We start from the raw sequence: 21,842 nt of genomic DNA, 5'->3' as shown, positions 1-21,842 counted from the left end.
AGTTTTTATGTGTTGTTCCAGTCCTTATGCTCAGCTAAGCGAATAGACTGTGAGCTTCATCTGTACATTTGCTGTTAAGACACTATAGTGATCAATCTTCTACTTACTCATAACCAAGAGCCAAAAAACCATTAACCAAAATGTCAAAGTACTCCTTCTACCATCAAGAAGTAAATGGCAGAGACTGTCCAAGACTTTCATATTCACATGTATAATTTGCATTATAGCCTCTGGGGGCTGCTGGTGGAGCTTGACACTCTTATTATGGCTAAATGAAGCATTTCAGGATGCTAGTGTATCTCCTGGAGAATCAAAAGGAGGGGGAAAAGCCGCTTGGGAGCTGAGAGAAGCTCAGACTCTGCTCCTTTGGGATCCTCCCAATGCCACGCATGACAAACGACCAGCCAGACACCTCGCTACACCAGAAAGCAACCTGATTCATCCTGCACAGCTGTCGGAGTGCGCCGACAGGTTTATCTCTGTGTACAGTGTGTGAGAAATGAGAGCTTATTGCGAGAGAGCACATAATATGTACAGATTGTGCACATGTGTGTGACTACAGATGTCCGCACAGGATGTTTCATGGTGCCAAATGCAGCGATGAAAGATTTGATTCTGCATCCAAACATAAATTAGCAATAAATGCACATATATTTTTATCCAAAACGGGTTTTCTGCAGGACACTGTGAGAGGTTTTAGCTCGCAAACACACAGACACGCACACACAGAGTCCTGATGCTCTGTCTCACAGCAGAATGCAGGTTTTGGACACATTGCTGCAGAATCACCTGGTCTCCATCTCTTATTATGATATTACAAAGACACTGTGTTTGAAAGGTGAATGCGATGAAGCCTTGTTTGGTCACTTCCAGGTTCGGGCTTTGCAGAGTAAGACCTAGCATGTTACTGAGAGACTGAAGACTTGCACCATTCAGCTGTTGGCCAGCAGTTTTTCCAAATCAAAGAGTGATGGAGTAAATTCTCCTCCCCCCCCCTCATGTCCTCTTCCACCCTCCTGTCAGTACCCTAATTCCCCCTTTCAGTGCTTTCTTCATCTGAAATTCATCCCCATCCATGAAAAACGGGGGATTAAGACATGCAGAAAATGACGAGATTTTTTTCCTCTCTATCGCCAAACTGTATCCACAAAAATGATTACATAATGATCAACTATTGGTACCACTGAAAAAGACAGTCTGTCAGTTATGCTGAAGCCACAGATTCTACTGACATTTGTGGCCATAAGGAGATCGATAGAAAGCTTTTTGGCCACACTGTAAAGATGATAATCCCCCTGTTACCCATCGAGAAGGCTCTGGTTGAAGAGCAATCCCTGCCACCCTGTTGGATTCTGTCACACACACACACACATATGAATGCACACACACCTGCATGGATCCCTGTGACTGCTGAGGGGAAGAGGTGCTTTTCCTAAAACCTGAAGACAAATGTATTCGTCTTTGAGAGCCTCGTTTGATTTCTTTTCTGTCCGATCTGATGTGATAACTTCTCATCTACCTATTAAATTCACACTCTCACTCGGGGCTGGAACAGTTCCACAGAAAACGTCTCGAGAAAAAGCAAAACAAAAAAACCCAAAAAGAAAACAGTGGGCAAGAAACATTTCTCTGGATGAGTCTGAGTCTTCTTACCTAGTAGCGAGTCTATGTTCCGGAGACATTTGAGCACATATGCGGCGCGTCTTCACACGATGACAGGGAAGCGGCGGACAGTCGGGCAGAGGTGTGTCACATCTGAGAACGGAGGGGGGAAAAGCAGGATTTCTCCTCTGCTTTTCTGATCCTTTCTTATCTCTTTCCAAAGCCCTCAGAGGAATGGAGCAGTGACATAGGAGGAAGAAGAGGAGGAGGAGGAGGAAAAAGAGGAGGTGGTGGAGGAGGAAGAGGATGAGGAGGTGGAAAAGGAGAAGGAGGAAAAGGAGGAGGAGAGGGAAGGCTGAGGAGGGAGCAGTCTGCCGGGCTGGGCTGCTGTGGATCACCTGGAGCAGTGCTGGGCTCCGCATTTACTCCTCCACTGCAGCAGTGCGAGGCAGAGGCGCGAGCTGCATGTTGCTTCCACAGATCACCACAAAACAAGGACACGGAGTCTCCATCTACTGGATTCAGGATTCTGCAGCTCTGTTGCTCCACGCGTTGCTATCCCCATCAGCATTCACACTCATGCTGTCCCTCTTCCCCTCTGGGTATCTGTCTGCGTTTCTCTGTTTTATGGTTTTGCTTCACTCTCCTTTTCCCTCTGAAAGGGCTTTATATCGGTTCACAAATGCCATGATATCAAGCTCTCAGCTTCCCAGGTCTGTGTCCTCGCATGGACTGGTGCATGTGGTCACACATCTGGTACTCTTGGTAATAAAATGCCAAGCTCAATAAAGCCGCAGCCAACCTCACGCTCTCCCTGCGATGACATCACTCTTCCGACCAAAAAGGACGGAGTCGTTTCCTGGTCTTGCCGGGGCCCTGCTTACGTCATGAAGATCAGACACGTTTCTCATGCCATGTGCAGGTGTTCAATTGGCATCCCCTCCATTGAGAAAGTTAGAGGGAAACGAACAGGCTGCAGAGAGGTACACGCCAAAACTAAAGGTTTCACTTCAGGCCAACGCGACACCAGCTCCAACCAAATTACCTCAGCCTCACACATTTCAAAGTCCTGACTTCACCTCTGTTCCGAACTGAAGCTGCACATTCTGAAAACCAGCAGAGCACTTCGTCTCCAAGTTCAGCCGCCCTCACATTCCCCTCACGTCCTCCCTCCTTCGCCAGCCTTTTCTCTGTCCTACAGCACAGTGTAGCTTCAAAGGTTGAGAGACAATCTAAGAGATGAATAAATCCAGACTGAGGAAGGATGAGCTTGATTTTAGGCCCAACTAAAGACTGATTTGTATTCTCAAGAGCAGAGCTGCCGCTCAAGATAAACATGATCGCACAATGCATATGAAAAATTACATGTAAGCAGCAGTGCAGATAGAAAAAAAGGCAAGCTTAATACACAAAGATGTAAAACCCTAATTATGAGCTCAATCAAAAATGCTGTGATAAAAAGTTTTCCATGTGTGTGCAGACTGACAGCAACTCAAACAAGGCTGAATCTGGCCACATGCTTATTACAGTATATTTAGAAATGTTAGATGTTAAGTATTCCAACACGCTCAAGTTACGAAACGTGTGGTTTCATTCATAAAATCAAATTGAAACAGATTTGTGTTTGCCAAATCAGTGCGTACACAAAGACCTAAATTAGCTACAATTACAGGGAACCCTTAGATGAAACAAACTGAGCAATATGAAAGTAAATCTAACGAGGAATGTTCCCTGCATTATAACGGACCCCAAACTTTTAGCTTTTACCCCCGAGGTTAATGCTGCAAACCAGCAAAAGCCATAAAACATGACTTTATCAACCTGATGAATTAAAAGTTTGATTCTAAAAGCATTAAACCCTTTTTCCTGTGGTGATTTCACCCCAACTGTAAGGAACTGCTGCTTTAGTTAAATGATTATTACAGCTTGTAGACGACTTATAAAAGAGAGACACAGTAACACATTTGCACTTGCTCCTAACAAATTTACTCATGCATATGGGATTACACTTACACAGAAAACACTCACAGTCTGCACTGGATTGTGGGAATGGACGGTTTTTGAAATACACCAGCGGTCATGTCAAAGCAGTAGTCGGGCATTTTATCAAAGTAAACAGTCCCACCTAGTGGTTTAATCCCGTTCTGACTCACAGAACTAAAAGAGACACGTTAAATGTTCAACATGCTCATTTTTAAAGCACGAGCTCTTTGTCTGACCAGAAGTCATAAACAACATCACTGCCCACGATGCGTCCCTTGCTTGCTTTACATTCCTTAAAACGATGTGGTGCGCACAGTCATTAACAGTCTGCCTCAACCTTGAAAAAATGATGACCAAGGAATGATCAAGAGCCAGTTCTGCGGGTGGCTGATAAAGGAAGAAAAAGACGAAACAAAAAAAAAATGTTTTAAATCCTTTAACAGTTCTTTAAATTACGCACATCAAACGGAGGCAGAGATGTCCTCGAATCTGTACTCCCTTCATCACAAGCTTTTGTGCTGACAAAGCCTGTAACATCACAGCAAGATCCTACACATGATTAACTCGCAGATAATCTCTGATGTGTGGCTGTGCTGAAACTCCGCTGTCAGCTCATTTGTAACGTAAAAGGACTATTTGAGAAGATGATTAACACATACATGATCATTTTTCAAGTATTTCAAATGCAATAAAACTTCATACATTAATTTTTTTTTACTGTTTTTCTTTGTGTTTTTTTTCCTCTGAGAGCATTTATGATTTGAAACATTAGGAGAACACCTACTATAGCAAATTGCACCTGCGGTATTAATGAGAAAAACATAAGGTAATGACTCCATGTAAAAGCAGTCAAACCCGACCTCAAAATGATCAATCACCGGCCGTTACACGCCAACAAACATGCTGAACTTTTATAGTGGTGTCGTGGGAATTATGAGAACACTTTCCTTTTTATTAATATGCTGTATTTATAACCAACAATTTAAAATTCACATTGAGTAGTATTCGCACCATTTGGCATAACCAGCTGTTTAGAGCAGATGGGCATGTTTTGCGTGAAGTCTATAATAAAAAAAAAGGACCAGTACAGTTCAAAAATGAGCAGAAATCCATCCTGGCTGACTGTTCATTTCCTAAAAACAATATGTGTGACCGTCAGGTGTGATTAAAATGAGACAAAAGGTTCCTTAACCTGTAGTATGACACTCAGTGCCTGCTGCTTTACCCTACTGACAAAGATTTAAACTTCTGTATTTAGTCCTCTCATAGAACAGACATTAGGTCGGTAAATAATTTTGTGCAGCAACTTAACTAATGTTCAAATCTTTTTTTATTATTATTGAGGTGTTGGTCCTCCTGACTAATCTATAACCTGCTTCCTGCAGTTCCACCAAAAAAAAGAAAGGTGCAGGTGCAGAATACCCAATGCTAGCACCGCACACAAAAACCACAAAGGTGTCAAAGGTACCAAGGGCCCAAAGGTGGAACCACTGCCATCAGAGGCAATGGGACAGCGTATAACTAATGGTTTAGAGATGCAGTCCCAAGATTCTGCCATGATTTTCCTACTATGAAAACTTCATGATGCTATGTCAAAATGTGGGCTTGTTCGCAAACAGAGACCAAGGTAAAACTGACATCAGCACAGCACTGATGGAAGTGTCACCTGGGTCATTCAATTAAAAAAAAAAAAAGAAATCAGTCAGCGTATTATCCTATATGAAGCAGTATTAGAGCCACATTGAGAAAAACATTATTGATCTTTTTGAGAATAAAGTCAAAACAGATATCTTTGTTCTCACCATCTAAAGCTACTGTAATGTACCATTTGTTGTGTATGGCAGCCACATACTGACCAGTGTGGACTTGTAGCATTGTTGGTGTTGAAGCATCACAACCAAATAGGTGCTCTCTGTGTTGATCAGGCCATCTTTTCTATTCAGTCTGTGAGAGCAGCCGTGACCACGGCCAGAGGAACTGTACTCACACGCCATCTAATTTATTCTTTGTCTATAACCTATAAATATACTCAAACTCATTTCTTCAGTGTGATCTTCTTTCTCTCACTGTGAAAAATAAATAATTTCATCTTGGCCTTTGGCTTCAAACGCATCAAAGGAAGGGGTAGTGACAGTATTTGAGATTTGTGCTGATGTGAGCCAACATTTGATCATCTGCAATGCCAAAAAAAAAAAACCAAAATCCAAGAGAAAGGCAGAGGACCCCTGGAGTGCTTTTTCCTTGGATGGTGCTCTGTGCTCTGACCTCTGCCGACTTAAGGAGTCGTGCAGAGTTTAGCTAATTAACAACTATCTTCTTTTTGCTCCATCTTCAAATTCTCAGCGCCTCCCCCACACTATCCAGGGCTTGCTTGTTGTCTTTACCTCCTGCCTCTTCTTTTTAAGGACCTTGGTGCATATGCAGTTGGCTCAAGCGCATGTCACATACAGACGCATGGTCAGGAGCCCTTGGTGTTTTATTTTTCATGATGTAAATAAATGCAACCAAAAAGCGACTGAAAATAAAACATGTAAATCAAACAAAGCTTTCAAGCAGGACACAAACCGCTGCCTGCTGGTTGCGCGTCTTGGGAGGCTTGGCACATACACCAGAGGACACTTTCTGCCCATCTCTGAGACATCGGTGGCATTGACGAAATGGCAGTATTTGACGCCATGGGAATAGAATAGGTCGGCTCAGCACACAGAAAGGAAAGCAGCAATTAATCCTTGTCACTTGGGGTGACCGTTCTAACAACTGAGCTCATTTAAGAGCCATTTGAATTCAATTTTGGTTTAAAAAGTGATATTTTTACAAAAAGAAAGGATGAAATGGTTTCATGTAATGTGGAAGGTGATCCTCCTGGTGTCAAACGCACCACTCCAGTCTTTCAGTTAACTGTTTTGAGTTGATTGCGCGATCATTGCTGTTTTTAAACAGTCTCCCTTGCTCATCAGCACAATCCCCAACTGTGGTTCAGAAAAAAAACAAGAAAGAAAACCATGGTAGACCAACTCCTGCCAACCAAGCACCAATTACCACCAGTCTTGTGAATGTAGCATAGAAAATTTCAATAAAACAGGCGGATATATCTCTGTTGGTGGAACTAATGAAGTAGATATTGTGTTTCTAAACAGATGTTTCTTCCTGTCTGCTGCATTTGTAAAATGGCATCTCCTTGCTAATAAACTCACCATATAAACTTTAAGTGATAATATATCGGTTTTGTGGCAAGCAAAACAAGTCAGATCTCCATAGAGTGTGCACCAATATATTTCTATATGGTTTACTAATGGTGAGAGTAAAACCAGGGATTTTCAGTCATTCTGTACTGTGCTAGGGCTCCCACCCCAAATATTTTTATTTTCATGAAAGATGTGTTGTGGTTCACATGCTCATTTGGTTGCTGGTGCAATTCCAGCTGGAGACACAAATCCCCTTTGAAGAATAGCTTTTAGTATGATTGAAGATGTTTGGTATTAGGTCATTGTGGGATGCAGACAGAGGTTGTATTTTACAACAGCATGCACATGTGTGCACTAGAACCACAGGACAGTTTTGGAACTAGTTAAGAACTACAGGGTGGGCCATTTATATGGATACACTGTAATAAAATAGGAATGGTTGGTGATATTAAAGTCCTGTTTGTGGCACATTAGTATATGTGAGGGGGCAAACTCCTCAAGATGGGTGGTGACCATGGTGGCCATTTAGAAGTCGGCCATCTTGGATACAACTTTTGTTTTTTCAATAGGAAGAGGGCCATGTGACACATCAAACTTATTGGTAATGTCACAAGAAAAACAATGGCGTGCTTGGTTTCAACGTAACTTTATTCTTTCATGAGTTATTTACAAGTTTCTGACCACTTATAAAATGTGTTCAATGTGCTGCCCATTGTGTTGGATTGTCAATGCAACCCTCTTCTCCCACTCTTCCCACACTGATAGCAACACCACAGGAGAAATGCCAGCACAGGCATCCAGTATCCGTAGTTTCAGGTGCAGCACATCTCGTATCTTCACACCATAGACAATTGCCTTCAGATGACCCCAAAGATAAAAGTCTAAGGGGGTCAGATCGGGAGACCTTGGGGGCCATTCAACTGGCCCACGACGACCAATCCACTTTCCAGGAAACTGTTCATCTAGGAATGCTCGGACCTGGCACCCATAATGTGGTGGTGCACCATCTTGCTGGAAAAACTCAGGAAACGTGCCAGCTTCAGTGCATAAAGAGGGAAACACATCATGTAGCAATTTCAAATATCCAGTGGCCTTGAGGTTTGCATTGATGAAGAATGGACCCACTATCGTTGTACCCCATATACCACACCAAACCATCACTTTTGTTGTTCCAACAGTCTTGGAGGGATCCATCCAATGTGGGTTAGTGTCAGACCAATAGCAGTGGTTTTGTTTGTTAACTTCACCATTCACATAAAAGTTTGCCTCATCTCTGAACAAAATCTTCTGCGTGAACTGAGGGTCCTGTTACAATTTTTGTTTTGCCCATTCTGCAAATTCTGTGCACCGATCTGGGTCATCCTCGTTGAGATGCTGCAGTAGCTGGAGTTTGTAAGGGTGCCATTTATGAGTAGCTAATATCCGCCGAAGGGATGTTCGACTAATGCCACTCTCCAGTGACATGCAGCGAGTGCTACGCTGTGGGCTCTTGCTGAATGAAGCTAGGACAGCCACTGATGTTTCTTCATTAGTGACAGTTTTCTTGCGTCCACATTTTGGCAAATCCAACACTGAACCAGTTTCACAAAACTTAGCAAGCAGTTTGCTGACTGTAGCATGGGAGATGGGTGGTCTCGTAGGGTGTCTTGCATTGAAATCTTCTGCAATGACCCGGTTACTGCGTTCACCAGATATCAATACAATTTCGATCCGCTCCTCACGTGTTAACCTCTTCACCATGTCAATGGCTGTGAACAAAGCGAAACTTGTAAATAACTCATGAAAGAATAAAGTTGCGTTGAAACCAAGCACACCATTGTTTTTCTTGTGACATTACCAATAAGTTTGATGTGTCACATGGCCCTCTTCCTATTGAAAAAACAAAAGTTGTATCCAAGATGGCCAACTTCTAAATGGCCACCATGGTCACCACCCATCTTGAGGAGTTTGCCCCCTCACATATACTAATGTGCCACAAACAGGACTTTAATATCACCAACCATTCCCATGTTATTACGGTGTATCCATATAAATGGCCCACCCTGTATACTAATAGTAAAACAAGTAGTTAATCACAAACTTAAACTTTGTTTTCTTGACAAAGAAATTGGATTTAAAAAGGTCATTAAATGTTTTTCTTAATTTTCTGTCGTACATGCTGAGGACTCTCCTATTTATCAAATATTTACTTTCTATTGGTTTTATTTTCTATAAATTTAAGCTTAGTTTCCATTGTTATGCTGATGACCTCTAATTTTCTACCTTCCACTGCCCTCTGACAATCTACCTCCGTGTTTGCCTTGAAGAAAATCAAACCTTGGTTCTCCTGCGATTTTCTCAAATTGAAAACAAAAAATGCTTCATTATAAGACCTTTCAACCTCTGTTAACTGAGATGTAGTGGCAGCCAGTTGGGACTTTTTCTACCTCAGGTCACTCAACAATGCAAACTACTCTAAACTGACATTAACTGTTAACTCTGGGGTCTGAATTTTATTGCCTATGTTTGAAAATTAGTGGAAATATATTAAAAGAATTTGATTACATGGTTAATTAGATAATATATCCATCTTTGATCACCGTAGGGAAAGCCCATTCTCTGCATTTAACTCTACCTAAGCTGAAGAACTGGTGAGCCACCATACACTCGGGATCAACTCCAGCTATAAGCCAAACTGGGAGATCTCACTATTTGGGAAATTGTGAAAAAAAATGTCTTAGTGGATCCCTAGTGACCACTGTCTGCTAATGACACTGAATGTTTTGGCTCTATGTGGAGCCACAATGATGACCTAACTGCTTGTAAATGGCGTGTTAACACTCTGGAGAGTGTACGAGGGTGGATGTATGAGCTTGTGTGAGATGAAAGTTTGAACAGACAGGCCTTCTGTAACATGTGTTCACTCTTTCGGCTTGTTATCAAGTGACATTTGTGTTTCTAACCTAATCAGTTGCATGTCTATTGTTATTGATGCTTCCTCTGTTCTGTGCTGAGGTCTTCCTGCTGCTCTCCGTGACTCCTTCTCGTGTCTTAGAAGTGCAAAGGGGGTCCCAGAACAGATTCATACCTCCAAATATGTCACTGCAGACGTAAATAACAATCTTTTGAATAAAGGGGTGCTGACATGAAGAATACCGCCAAAAAAGGAACAGAACAAGGAAGCTTTGAGCACTATACTACTGTATCATACCTTCAGACACACCCAGTGTACATCATGTTAAATGAAAAGCACTGCCTTTTAGTGTGGGTGACATGTACTCATTAGGTCTGACTTAATCACCCCTCCCACCACTTACCTGAGTCCTTCTCAAAGAAAAGACAGCAGTGAGTCTGTAGTAGCCATGGTAACACCTGTGACAGATGAAAAGATGGATGACAGATATAGTACACTACAGCTGAGTCACTCCACGCACACACATTGACTGAATGGAGGGGAGCAATGGGAACATGTGGGCATACATAGACAGAAGAAACTTGAAGGAAGGAGCTGTGGGTCCCCTCCATTCACAATGGCTTTTCACCAAGGGAATAAAATCCACCCTAACACCACCCCACCCTCATCACCCTCCTCCCACCACCTCCAAACACATACATACTAATTCCCACACCACCTCACCCACAAGGTGCATCATTGAGTGCCACTGACTGATCGGTGTAGGAAAGAGGAACACCCTAACAAGTTAAACACCCCTCACACAGTGACTCATTCGCGCCTTGCAGAACTTCTGGCAGTTTCTGAAATGTACACTCTCAGTCTGCGCGGCCAGGTGCGGCACTCTGGCTTCAGACGATCAAAAAACAACAACCCCAAAACCTCCGTTAGATGCACCTGAAATCACATCCAGTAACAACAAGAACAAGAAGAAAAACAAGCTGCGTGGCAGGCTCTGTTCGTGCACAAACACGACGATGCGCGTCTTCCTTCTTACCTTTTTCAGCGCTGACATCTTCTGCCTCAGAGAAGGTCACTTCTTCTTCGATAGTAAACGGGAGATAAATAAGTGGACGGCGATCATGTCCCCTGGTATCCGTGAAAATGTTCATTGCCTTGTTCGTTGGAAACATCTGCAGCGAATCTGTCGTAGTTTCCCATGATGAAGGCGGCTTGTGCTGTGTGTTTTCTTGTCCGACGCAAGTCCCGATGCGGTGGCAGAATTCATTCTTGGGAGATGACTTATAATGCACTGATGTTGTGGTCACTGAAAGCGCAGCTGCTCTTATGGAGGCAGCCTATATCAGACGCCATTTTTACAAAGTCTGCACCCACAAAAGCCTTCTTGTCTTCCTCTAATGTGAGGGAAATGACACGAAACTTTAAATGCAAACTTAAAAGTAAAATGCACCAGACACGTAGACAGTCATATCACATTTAAAGAAAATGTATATACAAAGGGGGGAGTGTTCAAAATTACTGATGATAAGCAACCAAATAGTTTGTGGAATCCAGTTATTTATTGTGTTGTGTAGTTTAAAATATGTGTGACGCAAAGAAAAAGACAGAGTAGCATAATTTTCATATTTTTTTACTCTGTCGTTTTATTCCTCTATTGTGATTATTTGATCATCAAAACTTTGTAGGATGCAAAGGTTTAAAAGGTTTTAAAGGGAAAAAAGTCAAATCAAAAGATAAAAATAAATTAAGGAGAGAGGAATTCAAAAGAAGGTGCATTCCTACGGTAACTTTAAGTTACTGGGTGTGAATCAAACTCCTGCAGGGAGACTGCTGTGTCACTGGGCAACACTGCATGAAGGGGGTTGTTATCACTAGTGTGGTGGCAAAGCTCAAACTCAGCATTTATCTCCTCTTAAAAGCATCTCAAAACTGACATTCAGGAGTCAATCCACACCTGAGCCTTACTTTTATAGTCGGTATCTCTCACCACGCTCACATTTACCTCTTTCTTTCTTTCTTATTAATTTCGCCGCTTCCTGGGATGTAAGATATCATATCAGCCCTTATAGCCAAAGATCTATAAAGTTCTGCTTTCCCCAGCCTTCAAGTTAACTTCTCTGGCAGACAGAATATATTTACAAAGAGTGTCTCTTAACCTCTTTGCACTCTGCAACGATCAGCATGATTTCACTGATGCTCACATTTCAAATCAGCCTCAACTCAAACAATGAACAGAAGTTACATCTGTTCAACAATGTCGAGACCCTGCAAGTAGATGTTGTGGCAGATGGGAGCAATCGATGTCTAAGGAGTAACAGATCATGACAAAACCCCACAGACACTGCAACACTTATTAAAAAGTAGGATAATTTGTATATATTTCATATATGGCATGATTACTCTAACTCCCCGTGGGCCCATAGATAATAACTATGCTAAAACAAAACACACGTTGTTCAAGTCCTTGCATACTCTTACTAAGCAAATCCAATTCAGCCAATTTTTTTATACCTATAAAGTTTAAAAGGCCCTCTGGCATGAGTCAAAACACTCTTAGTAAATCCCAATACTATTGCCTTTTTAAAATAATTCCTCCTGTCATTCCTAAATGTGGACACTGGAGGACGCCAGAGACGATTGGCTCCATTGAGCTCTGTCCATGGTGCTGAAATTCTAGCGGGTTCGCTGTATTTCTAATCAGACTCTATATAACAACAACAATAATAACACTAATCATAAAAAATCCTCTATTCTGTCTTTTGGGGCAGGGATAGCTCAGTAGGTAGAGTGGCGGCCCCATGATCAGAAGGTCGGGGGTTCGACTCCACTGAACGGCTACCCTGAGGTACCCCTGAGCAAGGTACCGTCCCTACACACTGCTCCCCGGGCGCTGCATTGGTGGCTGCCCACTGCTTCAATGGGTTAAATGCAGAGGAACTATTTCCCTATGGGGACTAACACGCACACTTTACTTTACTTTTTTTTTGCGCTCCTGCATTTAACCTTACGTTACAAAACTATTGGTTAGTGAAGACGTTCATTGTTTTTGGCTTCTTTATTTCTCTTTCTCGATGTTGATGGTTCTGTGGGGTGTGCAGAAAGATAATGCATCTTAGACTATATAAATTCCTCATGTTTTCTTCACACTGGGGCATCTTAAATTAAATATAGTGCGTGGTTATGTTCTTTAAAATATATATATATACTTTAAGGATCACTGCACAACCTCTGCCCTGGATATCTCATCTAAAATTCTTATTCTTATTTAACATAATTAAAACTGCTCGGAAAAACAGCACTTTAACCACGTTCGCCACATGTAATTTCGTTGCTCTCAGGTTTGATGGGATCCCATTTTTCCTGATTAAATGCGTGTCTGGGTTTTCAGTTTCATTCGAGGTGTCCTTATCCACGTTTTTATATAATTTCCTTTCTGTGGAGACGAGCAACGGCCTTGGTGTGCATTTTCAGAAACATTAATAAATAAATTCCACTCGTTAGTATGCAGTGACTTATTCAGTGTCGGAACAGTTTGAGCTTCCGCCCACGAACGGGGTCTGTGGATCGATAGCTACCACTCTGGGGACTTTCGGGTTAAAGTTGTGTCCGCTAAATATTTCCTGGGCTGTTTGGCTGGTTTCCATTCTCTCGACAGATGCAATGTGACACACTGCACCCACGGACCGTGTGAAAGTATAACCTGTTACCTGGCGCCACACCTGCATTTAACAAAAGATAATTAGCCCGTAGCCGGTGTGTCTGCTTCTCAGCAAGCGCATTTTATCCTGCACTCTACTCACTATTTGGTGTTTGGATTTGTTGTATTGTGCGATTGAAAAAACAGAGATCTAAATAATCCCATTAACAAACATTCATGCTGTTTATCCAGCGTGCGGCTGCTGCGCAATCAGTTTGCTTCTGCCTCCTTCTTTTTGACGCATTGGATTTAAAGGCGAAGCAGCGGAGTTAGATTTAGAGTTGGAGTTATATATGGCTGCCTTTTTGTAGCTGCTTGGTAATGTAGGATACCCAAGAAGAAGAAGAAATGACTGTTATTGATTGGCTCTGTGCCTTTCGTTGAATTTGGGATACGGGACGAAGAAAGGCAAATTTGTCCCGAGACACCCGAAGAAGAAACCCGCCGGACGGACAGTCGGGGCCAAACTGGAAGGCGTCCAGCTGGTAGGCTGAGCAGGTAGGATGAATGAAACTGGAGCTATGACTGCGTGTGAAAGGCGACTGGTTAGATATAACAACCAAAATGGCTCGATAAACTGCACGTTTCTTTTCTCCATGGATGCAGAAAAACATGAGCCAAACTTCACTGATAAACAGAGCTATTCAAAAATGCGAAGCTTTTTAGAAACGAGATTGAGAGACAGACAATTTTCGAGACACGTTCATCAATTAGAGGCTTCATTCTTTAACACGGCACACAATTCATTAAGCTGCGCAATGATTTAGGAGTTTAATAGGTCGGGCTGGTAGAGTTAGTTATCCTGTATAGCCCTGTGGGTAATACAGCTGTGTGAGTCATTTGAAATGGACCGTGTATGTCACATCATATCTTGCATGCCGAATAAACTTGAATAGTGTCCCAGTGTGTGAACAAATCTCCGTTTTCGGTTCGTGTGTATTCTCCTCCCCCTTCTCCAAGGAAGCCTTAAATTGCTTGATTATTCAATGGGGTTTAGTTCATTCTTCATGGCAGAGACGCAGCCACGTGCTAAACATGACAACCTCATTCTGCTGCCGTGGAGTTGAGAGACAAGATGCTGCTATGCTTTGGGCACCACACATTCGTGTTGCCTTACTTCACATTAGCCAGCTGACCAGGATATGCAAAGGCAAATTTACTGGAGGCTAGTTTTATTGGACAAATGTAATAGTTTCTGTAGTTTTTGGAAACTGTTACTAAAGGGTGTGCTTGGGACTAGAATTCCTGGACTTCTGTTGTTGTGCTCATCAAATGGTCAGGACTGAGTCATACTCATGAAAACCGTGTTTATTTATTTTTGGCCAGTCAACAGAGAGCCTCACAAAGCAGGACACAGTGAAGGGCAGTTGGGATAGCCTATCAAGATATCCACCCCTGCTGGATCATGGGTAACCACAATGGCAAAGACAGCCATGTCCCTACAGGTAACTCAGCATCCAATAGTCCAATTTCAAAACACATTAGAGAAATTATTTATAAAATACTGTGTATAAGTTTCAGGCTTTGTATTTTTTTTGTAACTGTCTTGTTTCTTCTGATCATTATTTCTAAGTCTGACTATTTTTAGACTGTTGGTACGATAGGTCCAGGAAACTGTCAGCTCCACTTCATCTCTTTGTCTCCTCTGTATTTCCAAGTGTGAAAAATAAACTGTCAAAGAGACGGCACGAGAAAGACAGTCGGTTACTTTTACTTTGTGAGACAGCACGGCAGCTGGGGCTCTCGCACTGAAGAGGGCGTCAATCAAAACATTTGTGCTTGTTGTGCTTCCACATTACCAAAGGATGAAAACAGGGTGACTACAGAAAGTGAACACTTATGGAGACATTTGCATGAAGGAGTTCATTTTCTGTGCCATTCACTCACTATAACAGGTTTTAACACTCCTGTTAAACAAAGATCAGACAAAGAATGTTCCATTATATTCCCCCAGTAACCATTTTAATGTATTTATTGTTATTATTTTAACCAAAACTCAATGTTTTGTCTAAAGCAGCAGAAAATGTGTTTGGAACTGTTTTAGTAAACTCAAAATAAATACTAATTTAAGGACAACCATTTACAAAAAACAAAAATGTAAATGTGTCAGTGAGGATGCTTTGCATTTTATAGACTCGCTCTTTTCAAACCAAACTAAATTCTGGTGTCAGGCCCTGTATGATCAAAAACCATATTTCAGCAAACAAAATGATGAATCAGCATGACAGTGAAATAGAAACCACATCCAATAAGGTTCAGTAAAAGTTGGGATCAGGGTTTTAGCTTCTTCAGCCCTTCAGTATCCTTGAATTCAAAGCGTCACATTTGGCTAAGCTAATGTGTGAAATTTGACTTTACAACTTCTAGTCTAGTCTTTTTGTCTCTTGGCTGTCGGTATGCAGGAATTCGGCTCATGCTAGAGGATGAGAATAGCTTCCCCATGGTAGCTGAGCAGACTACATCATGCTGCTGCCAGGGAAATGATGAGTCTGCAGAATCCTGCAGCACAACACAAGGACAAGGAGGGGAAAGCTTAAAAAGATCAGAGTCAAAGGAGGCGAAGATCCATGTAGCCTGCCAAAATTTCCACACCATAAACAGGATAATATCAACATCATAGAGAAATCCAGTAGCTGTAACATTAGTTTTCAGCAACAGATGACACACTAGTGGATATTTCCTGATTTGACACATAACTAAAATGCTAATAATGCATTAGCAAAATCATCATTCTGCTCTCCAGGTGTCTTTTTAGAGATTTTCTTTTAATGTGTTGTTTATGTGGGGTTTTTTTTTTTTTTTTTTTTCCTTGCAGCTCTTTATAATATAGTCACTTTTTGGCTGCAGTGAGGAGCAGCTCTATGATCAGGGTAAAAATTATCTCTCTTCCTGGATCTTGCCACATGGGGGAACAGCCTGCATTTGCCAGCCAAGATATTGGCAGGGGAGGTTTTTTGCTGCATCAGTCTGCCGAGGATAGTAAATAAGGAAGCAGGCAGCGAGGCTTACATCTGCAGTGAGGAAAAGAAGAGGGGTGGCTTTGCAATCGGCACATTTTTCAACAGATTTCAGGTGATTTTTAGCTCAGGACAGTGCCATTTTTCTCCTTTACCTATTTATTTCCCTCCTCTCAGGTTCTCCTTTAGATTTCTTCCAAACGCCTCCTACCACACCCTCACAGGCAGAGCTGACTGTCATGGCCTTATCCTCTGCAGCTTCCTCTGATAAGGCACAAACTCCTCCAGCAGCTGGCAGCACCACCCCCTCCACCACCTCTCCATTCACAGAGTGGACACAGCGGCTGTCGGCTCCCTCAGAATGGGCTGTAATCAGCATCGACAGCGTCGCTGCCTCAGAGACAAATGTGAGCGATGCAGCAGCGAGAAATGAGGCAGCGGTGGGCAGTCCGGCCACTCCAGTACCGCTGCCTTTGTCCAGAGGTTCGCCTTCAGAGCCTTGTTGGAACGAGAGAGACAGCGGGCTGGAGCCACAGGCTACAGCAGAGAGAGCTGGAGAGGAGATGACCTTGGTTTTACTCAGTCTAATGGAGCACTACAGGGCCTCACTGGGCCTAACACCCAGCACTGATATTACCACAGGAGCAGTAGGTATGCCCTCTGTCATCACCTGTTTTGTTTGTTTTTTTTAAGTGTGCTGTCACTGACACATCAGCGATGTCTGGTGAGGAGAAAGGAAGCAGAAAGTCTTTGTAGTTAAAGATTAAATATATATTGTTAAAGAAGTACGTGCTCATAATAAACATGGAAAAAGTTTCAAATAATGAAATCTGCATGCGAAGGATCAAGAAAGCTCAGGCTTCACACTCCTCCCAACACTTGTTTTCAGGCAGTTTTTTTCTCCACTTCTATATCTGTATGATATTAAAGAGATGCAATATCCTCAATATGGTCTTCTCCAGCACAATGGTATGTATAAGCACAAAGGCCACACCTACCTGCTGTTAAAACCTTGTGTTTATAAAAAGCAGCAAATCAGAAAAAGCTGACTTAAAAAGAAAAAACCTAGCCTAGTCCCAGGATAAAACATGGAACTGAAACTCAAACGTAGAATATGGCAAAAAAAAAAAAAAAGCAATCATGTAAAATAGAAAAACCTGGTATGACTCCAGGAGCTATCCGTCATGTTTATAAGTGGTTTAAATATCACCATCATCATCACCTACTAAGTGTCATGTGGAAAATTGATTATTAACAGCAGCATAATATGCAGTAACTTAAAGGGACACTTTTGTGATATGGTTGTTTTGTTTTCTAACTCGTGTGTCAGAGCTGCTTAGGCACTTGATAGCAGAAAGAGAAGAGCTGGTTGAAGAGGTGGAGACCCTGAAGGAGACACTCAGGGTGAGTTGTTGGTCTACAGGTTGCAGGGAGTGAGCCTGCTAATTATTTAGCATTCAGAACTGTGTTTTCATGCAGCATTTAGTGCTGCATTTGTCTAATTCTGTGCACTTATTTCTGTTTTAAATGTCATGTGACATCATTGCAACATTCACATTCCAACAGCTCAGATCAGACTTAAAATCAGTCACACGGTACTGACTAGTAGACAGATATTTATGTAGTAATGACAAACGGAGAGCAAGCCTTAACGTGGAATTACAGTGTTTCTTTGTTCCTCAGACAGAGAGGTTGGAGTGGCAGCAGTTCCAGTGTGACCTACAGGTCGCCGTGTCTGTTGCCGACCGGCTCCGGGTTGAGTCAGAGCAGGCTCTGGGTTCACTCCAGGAGAGCCACAGGACTGTAAAGGAGCAGCTGGCACAGGGCCTCAGCAAACAGCAGGACACGGACCAAGAGCTAGAGAGGCTGAGAGCTGAACACAAAGACGCCTGCTGCAAACTGGCTGAACTGGAGAAGCAGCAGCAGCAGGATCGAGCCGAGCTCGATGCCCTCAGAGGTCAAACGTATAAAGATGCAGATAAACCAGACTCTGAGGAGCAGCAGGAGGAAATGCTTGAAGTTACAGAGGAAGCTGAAGCAGGGACAGAAGCTCAGGAAACAAATCAAGAGGTGGATGCTACAGAAGAAGGCTGTGATCCTGAGGAGACGAGCGAATCAGAAAATGTGCAGCTGAAAGGGAAAGGGGTGGCAGAGGGATACATTCGCAGTTTGACTGCCCTGGAGAAGAAGAAAGATGACGGACGTGGACAGAAAGATCCCAGAAAGATTGTGATGCTCTCTGAGAGATCCTGGTGAGTCTACATAAAAGCTCAAACTGTGGTCTCCTTGTTACGACAAAATCTAATCCAACACAAAATTGTCTTTTTAGGAGTCTCTCTCGTCTCCCGCTTCCAACAGACTCTTCAAATCCAAATGGGGCTTCAAAAAACTTGAGTACAACATTGCCACTGTGCAAGGTATAACACGTTTACACTATTGTGATATACTGGGAGACACTGAGATGATCGATGTCATCCCATGTCGAATGAAATGTCAAATATGCCATTACTTAACTGTTTCAGAAAGAAGAGCCGACAAAAGGGAGGCGGATGGACCGAATTTTACAGAGGCAGGACAGCTGGTCGAGCTTTTACACAGGTGTGCTTCAGTCTCCCGAATCACCGTTAACCAAACCATAGCATCTTGTTTTGTTACAAGTCTGTTTATTACAACTGTGTCTGCATTTGTGTGATGCAGGAAAACAGGATGACGAACAAAGCTCAGATTCCTTCAAGTGAGTGGCTGATAAGCCTCATATATTGTTGGTAAAGATGATGCTGATGTCTTTGTGTGGAAAGAGAGGTTGGCAAGCATTTGTGGAAAAATAACCAAAAACACACTGATACAATTGGCAGTTTTCAACTCTTTAAACTAAAAACAGTTAAAACTGACCCATATGACTTTTATATCTGTATGACTTTAGAATCGATATGTGTGTTTGTCCGATTACACTTTTTTTTTTTCACTCGTGTTCTCAGGTTAAATGACTGAAACAGTTTGCAGTGAATGAGCAATTCGCAGTTAAAATGTTTCTCCATCTTCAGACCTCAGGATGGTTTCAGTGCTCTGCTGAGGCGCCATGGCGGCTCCAGGAGAAACTCCCTGCTGCGCTGGTGCCAAACTCGCACTCAAGGTTATAAGGTCAGAGAAGAGAACTTGAGCATTGCTGAGCTATATGAAATCATGTGACTCTTTGCAACAAGTTAAATTCAGACAAATTGCAAATAATGTTTTGTGGCAGAATATTGAGATCACCAACTTCAGCAGCAGCTGGGAAGATGGTTTGGCGTTCTGTGCTGTTTATCACACCTATTTACCAACTCACATCCCCTATGACAGCCTGAACCCAGCTGATAAGGTAAAACACAATGATCTCATGAGAGAAAAGAAAGCACTCTTTAATTTCCATCTGCTGTCCCCGGACAGTTAAGCACAATATTAAATGACCTATAAAATACAAATACATACCAAAGACACCAGATTAAATTTGAATAGTAAACTCAAATGTGCAATGCTTAACACAATACAACACGAAGTCAGTAAAGTTTCAGGGATATTAATCTGTCCAGTTAGGAAACATAAACCACTGTGAATCCATTTCACCTCCTTCTGTGCAAATTAAATCACAAGGTGGACTGGAAAGGCAACAAAAAGACTGATCCCACAAATGGGAATGATTTTGCAAGTGGTGGCCACCATTGCTCTCGCTTGACCAATTATTCTCTAGTTACCCTTTTTTTTTTTTTTTTTTCTCTAATGTCCTTGCCACTACTGGTAGCATAAGACAGTACCTATTGTTCCTATTCAGGTTGCACGGTTAGTCCAGCTACTCCAGGATGGCACAACCATATGTGCCGCCACGAGAAGGTTTGCTGTGTCTTTCAGAATAGTCTCACAAATGTGAAGGAAACAGTCGAGAAGAGAGCTGGACAAGGTTGTCTGCACAGTCACAGACCTACAGAGAAGACCTCCAGTCAATGACTGGCAGCATTACATCTTCATACTCCTTCACCTACTCTCATCTCTGAAGAGAACTGGGTGCAAATGGCGAGCCTCAATAGGTCTTTGTCGTGCTGGACACGAGTCCCACTAAAGGACGCCGGGCCTTCAAATCACCTCCATGGTCTCAGTCTCTTTAAGTTTGGTGAGAAACGTATACAAAAGGTTGCTGGAAGTCTGTCTCCTTCTGTTCCTTCTCACACAAAGGAGTAGATACAAGTCCATCTGATGGGTTGGTGCCCTTTATGACCCTCCTACAGCTCTCTGTGTGACAGACTGTCTTCTGTTATCTCCTCAACACTCTTGAGACTGTGCTCGGCGTCAAAGGGAAATTGCTTGTGATGCCACCTATGGTTATACATGTGGAACCTGAATAGTCCATATGTGCTATCTTAATCCTACATACAGATTCATATAAAATGCAAAAATAACGGCTATGAAGTATATTTGCATTTACACATTCATGTCTGTAAATGTTCATACAAAACGTGTCTTTATTTTTACAGAAGGCAAACCTGGAGCTTGCTTTTAAGACAGGAGAGAGTGTCGGGATCTCTGCCACACTAGTGAGACATTTTTGTTCTTCTTGTTCAACTCAGATTTGTGTGTTTTACACAAATAGCTTAACTTTAACATTGTTATTCTTTATCTGCTTTTTAAAACTTCATGTTTATGCTGTGTGGCAGACAGTGGAGGAGATGCTGAAGGCAGAAGGACCAGACTGGCAGAGGGTCTTGGGATATGTCGAAAGTATTTTCCGCCACTTTGAGATGTGAAGTCTTCCGCCTTCGTTTTTCATTTCTATAATTATGAATCAGGAGCTGAACCACGGAGACACAAGACGGAGCTCAGCTCTCTAAACTAAAACACGCTGGCAATACTGGACTCCATGACTTAAGTTTAGGTACCAGAACAATCTCTTTTTCACAGAAACAAGTGGAAGAAACTAAATAGCATTTCACTATCTGAGCCCTTTTTAAAAAGAAATTCTTAAACATGCACAGTAGTTATTCTGGATCTGAATACCTAGCTCGATGAATGTGCACAAGACACAAAAATCTAAATATGCCAGAAAGACTGCACACTGAACAACTACTTCCACATAAACTGGGTGCCAGCTGCACTGGTTTTGCACAGTTTGCCTTGGTGAAGGGGAAAAAAGCACTTTATGAAGAATGGAAATGTAGTGTAGGTTCTAGAATCTGGGTCACTTTATTTATCTCGACTAATATTTTTATCCTGAACTTCTTCTGCCACAATATGTATTTATGCATCAAAGCCTAAGAGCTGTATAAGGTAGATATGTATTCAGATTTTATATGCTGGAATAGTGATCTTTTAACCCCAAATCCTATATGTAAAAGAAAAATTGCCTTTAATGAAATGTATATATGTAAATACATGTAATCGATTCAGTTTTTTTTTTTTTTTTTTTTTTTTTTTTAGTATGGTAAACACTGGTATATAGATTAACTGCAATAATAAAGCATTTAAATGGAAAGGAGTTTTTTTTTTGTTTGTTTGTT

The 21,842-nt window shown here is 42.1% G+C and overlaps 2 protein-coding genes across 10 annotated transcripts in view; one reads left to right on the top strand and one right to left on the bottom strand.

The window, feature by feature from the left end:
* Nucleotides 1-11,043, bottom strand: part of dlgap2b (discs, large (Drosophila) homolog-associated protein 2b) — a 112,101-nt gene extending 101,058 nt beyond the window's left edge. For 4 of the 8 annotated variants that reach the window (XM_084952080.1, XM_084952075.1, XM_084952076.1 and 1 more), the window contains exon 1: nucleotides 10,700-11,040. In XM_084952080.1, the coding sequence (XP_084808206.1) occupies nucleotides 10,700-10,835 (136 nt within the window). In that variant the 5' untranslated portion in view covers nucleotides 10,836-11,040. Of the gene's footprint in view, nucleotides 1-1,653; nucleotides 2,751-10,066; nucleotides 10,122-10,699 lie in introns of those variants that run through there. The other 4 variants (XM_084952078.1, XM_084952079.1, XM_084952083.1 and 1 more) reach the window with 3 other exon arrangements.
* A 2,201-nt stretch (nucleotides 11,044-13,244) lies between these two features.
* On the top strand, nucleotides 13,245-21,817 carry LOC146371954 (uncharacterized). Of its 2 annotated transcripts, none has more exons than XM_084952310.1 (12): nucleotides 13,245-13,858; nucleotides 14,687-14,805; nucleotides 16,576-16,968; nucleotides 17,648-17,721; nucleotides 18,001-18,569; nucleotides 18,647-18,734; nucleotides 18,840-18,915; nucleotides 19,015-19,051; nucleotides 19,362-19,458; nucleotides 19,559-19,675; nucleotides 20,823-20,882; nucleotides 21,003-21,817. In XM_084952310.1, the coding sequence occupies exons 2-12, from the start codon at nucleotides 14,766-14,768 to the stop codon at nucleotides 21,090-21,092; spliced, it is 1,641 nt and encodes a 546-aa protein (XP_084808436.1). In that variant the 5' UTR covers nucleotides 13,245-13,858; nucleotides 14,687-14,765; the 3' UTR covers nucleotides 21,093-21,817. The 2 variants fall into 2 exon arrangements, with proteins under 2 accessions (XP_084808436.1, XP_084808435.1); XM_084952309.1 differs by having other exon boundaries at nucleotides 13,246-13,858; nucleotides 16,495-16,968.
* Nucleotides 21,818-21,842: the final 25 nt, after the last annotated feature.

Source organism: Perissodus microlepis, chromosome 15 (genome assembly GCF_051167445.1).
Source record: "Perissodus microlepis isolate ML-2025 ecotype Zambia chromosome 15, ASM5116744v1, whole genome shotgun sequence".
In the NCBI taxonomy this organism is placed as follows: domain Eukaryota; kingdom Metazoa; phylum Chordata; class Actinopteri; order Cichliformes; family Cichlidae; genus Perissodus; species Perissodus microlepis.
Note: the sequence above shows the minus strand (reverse complement) of the source record. Positions and strands in the feature narration are given on the sequence as shown.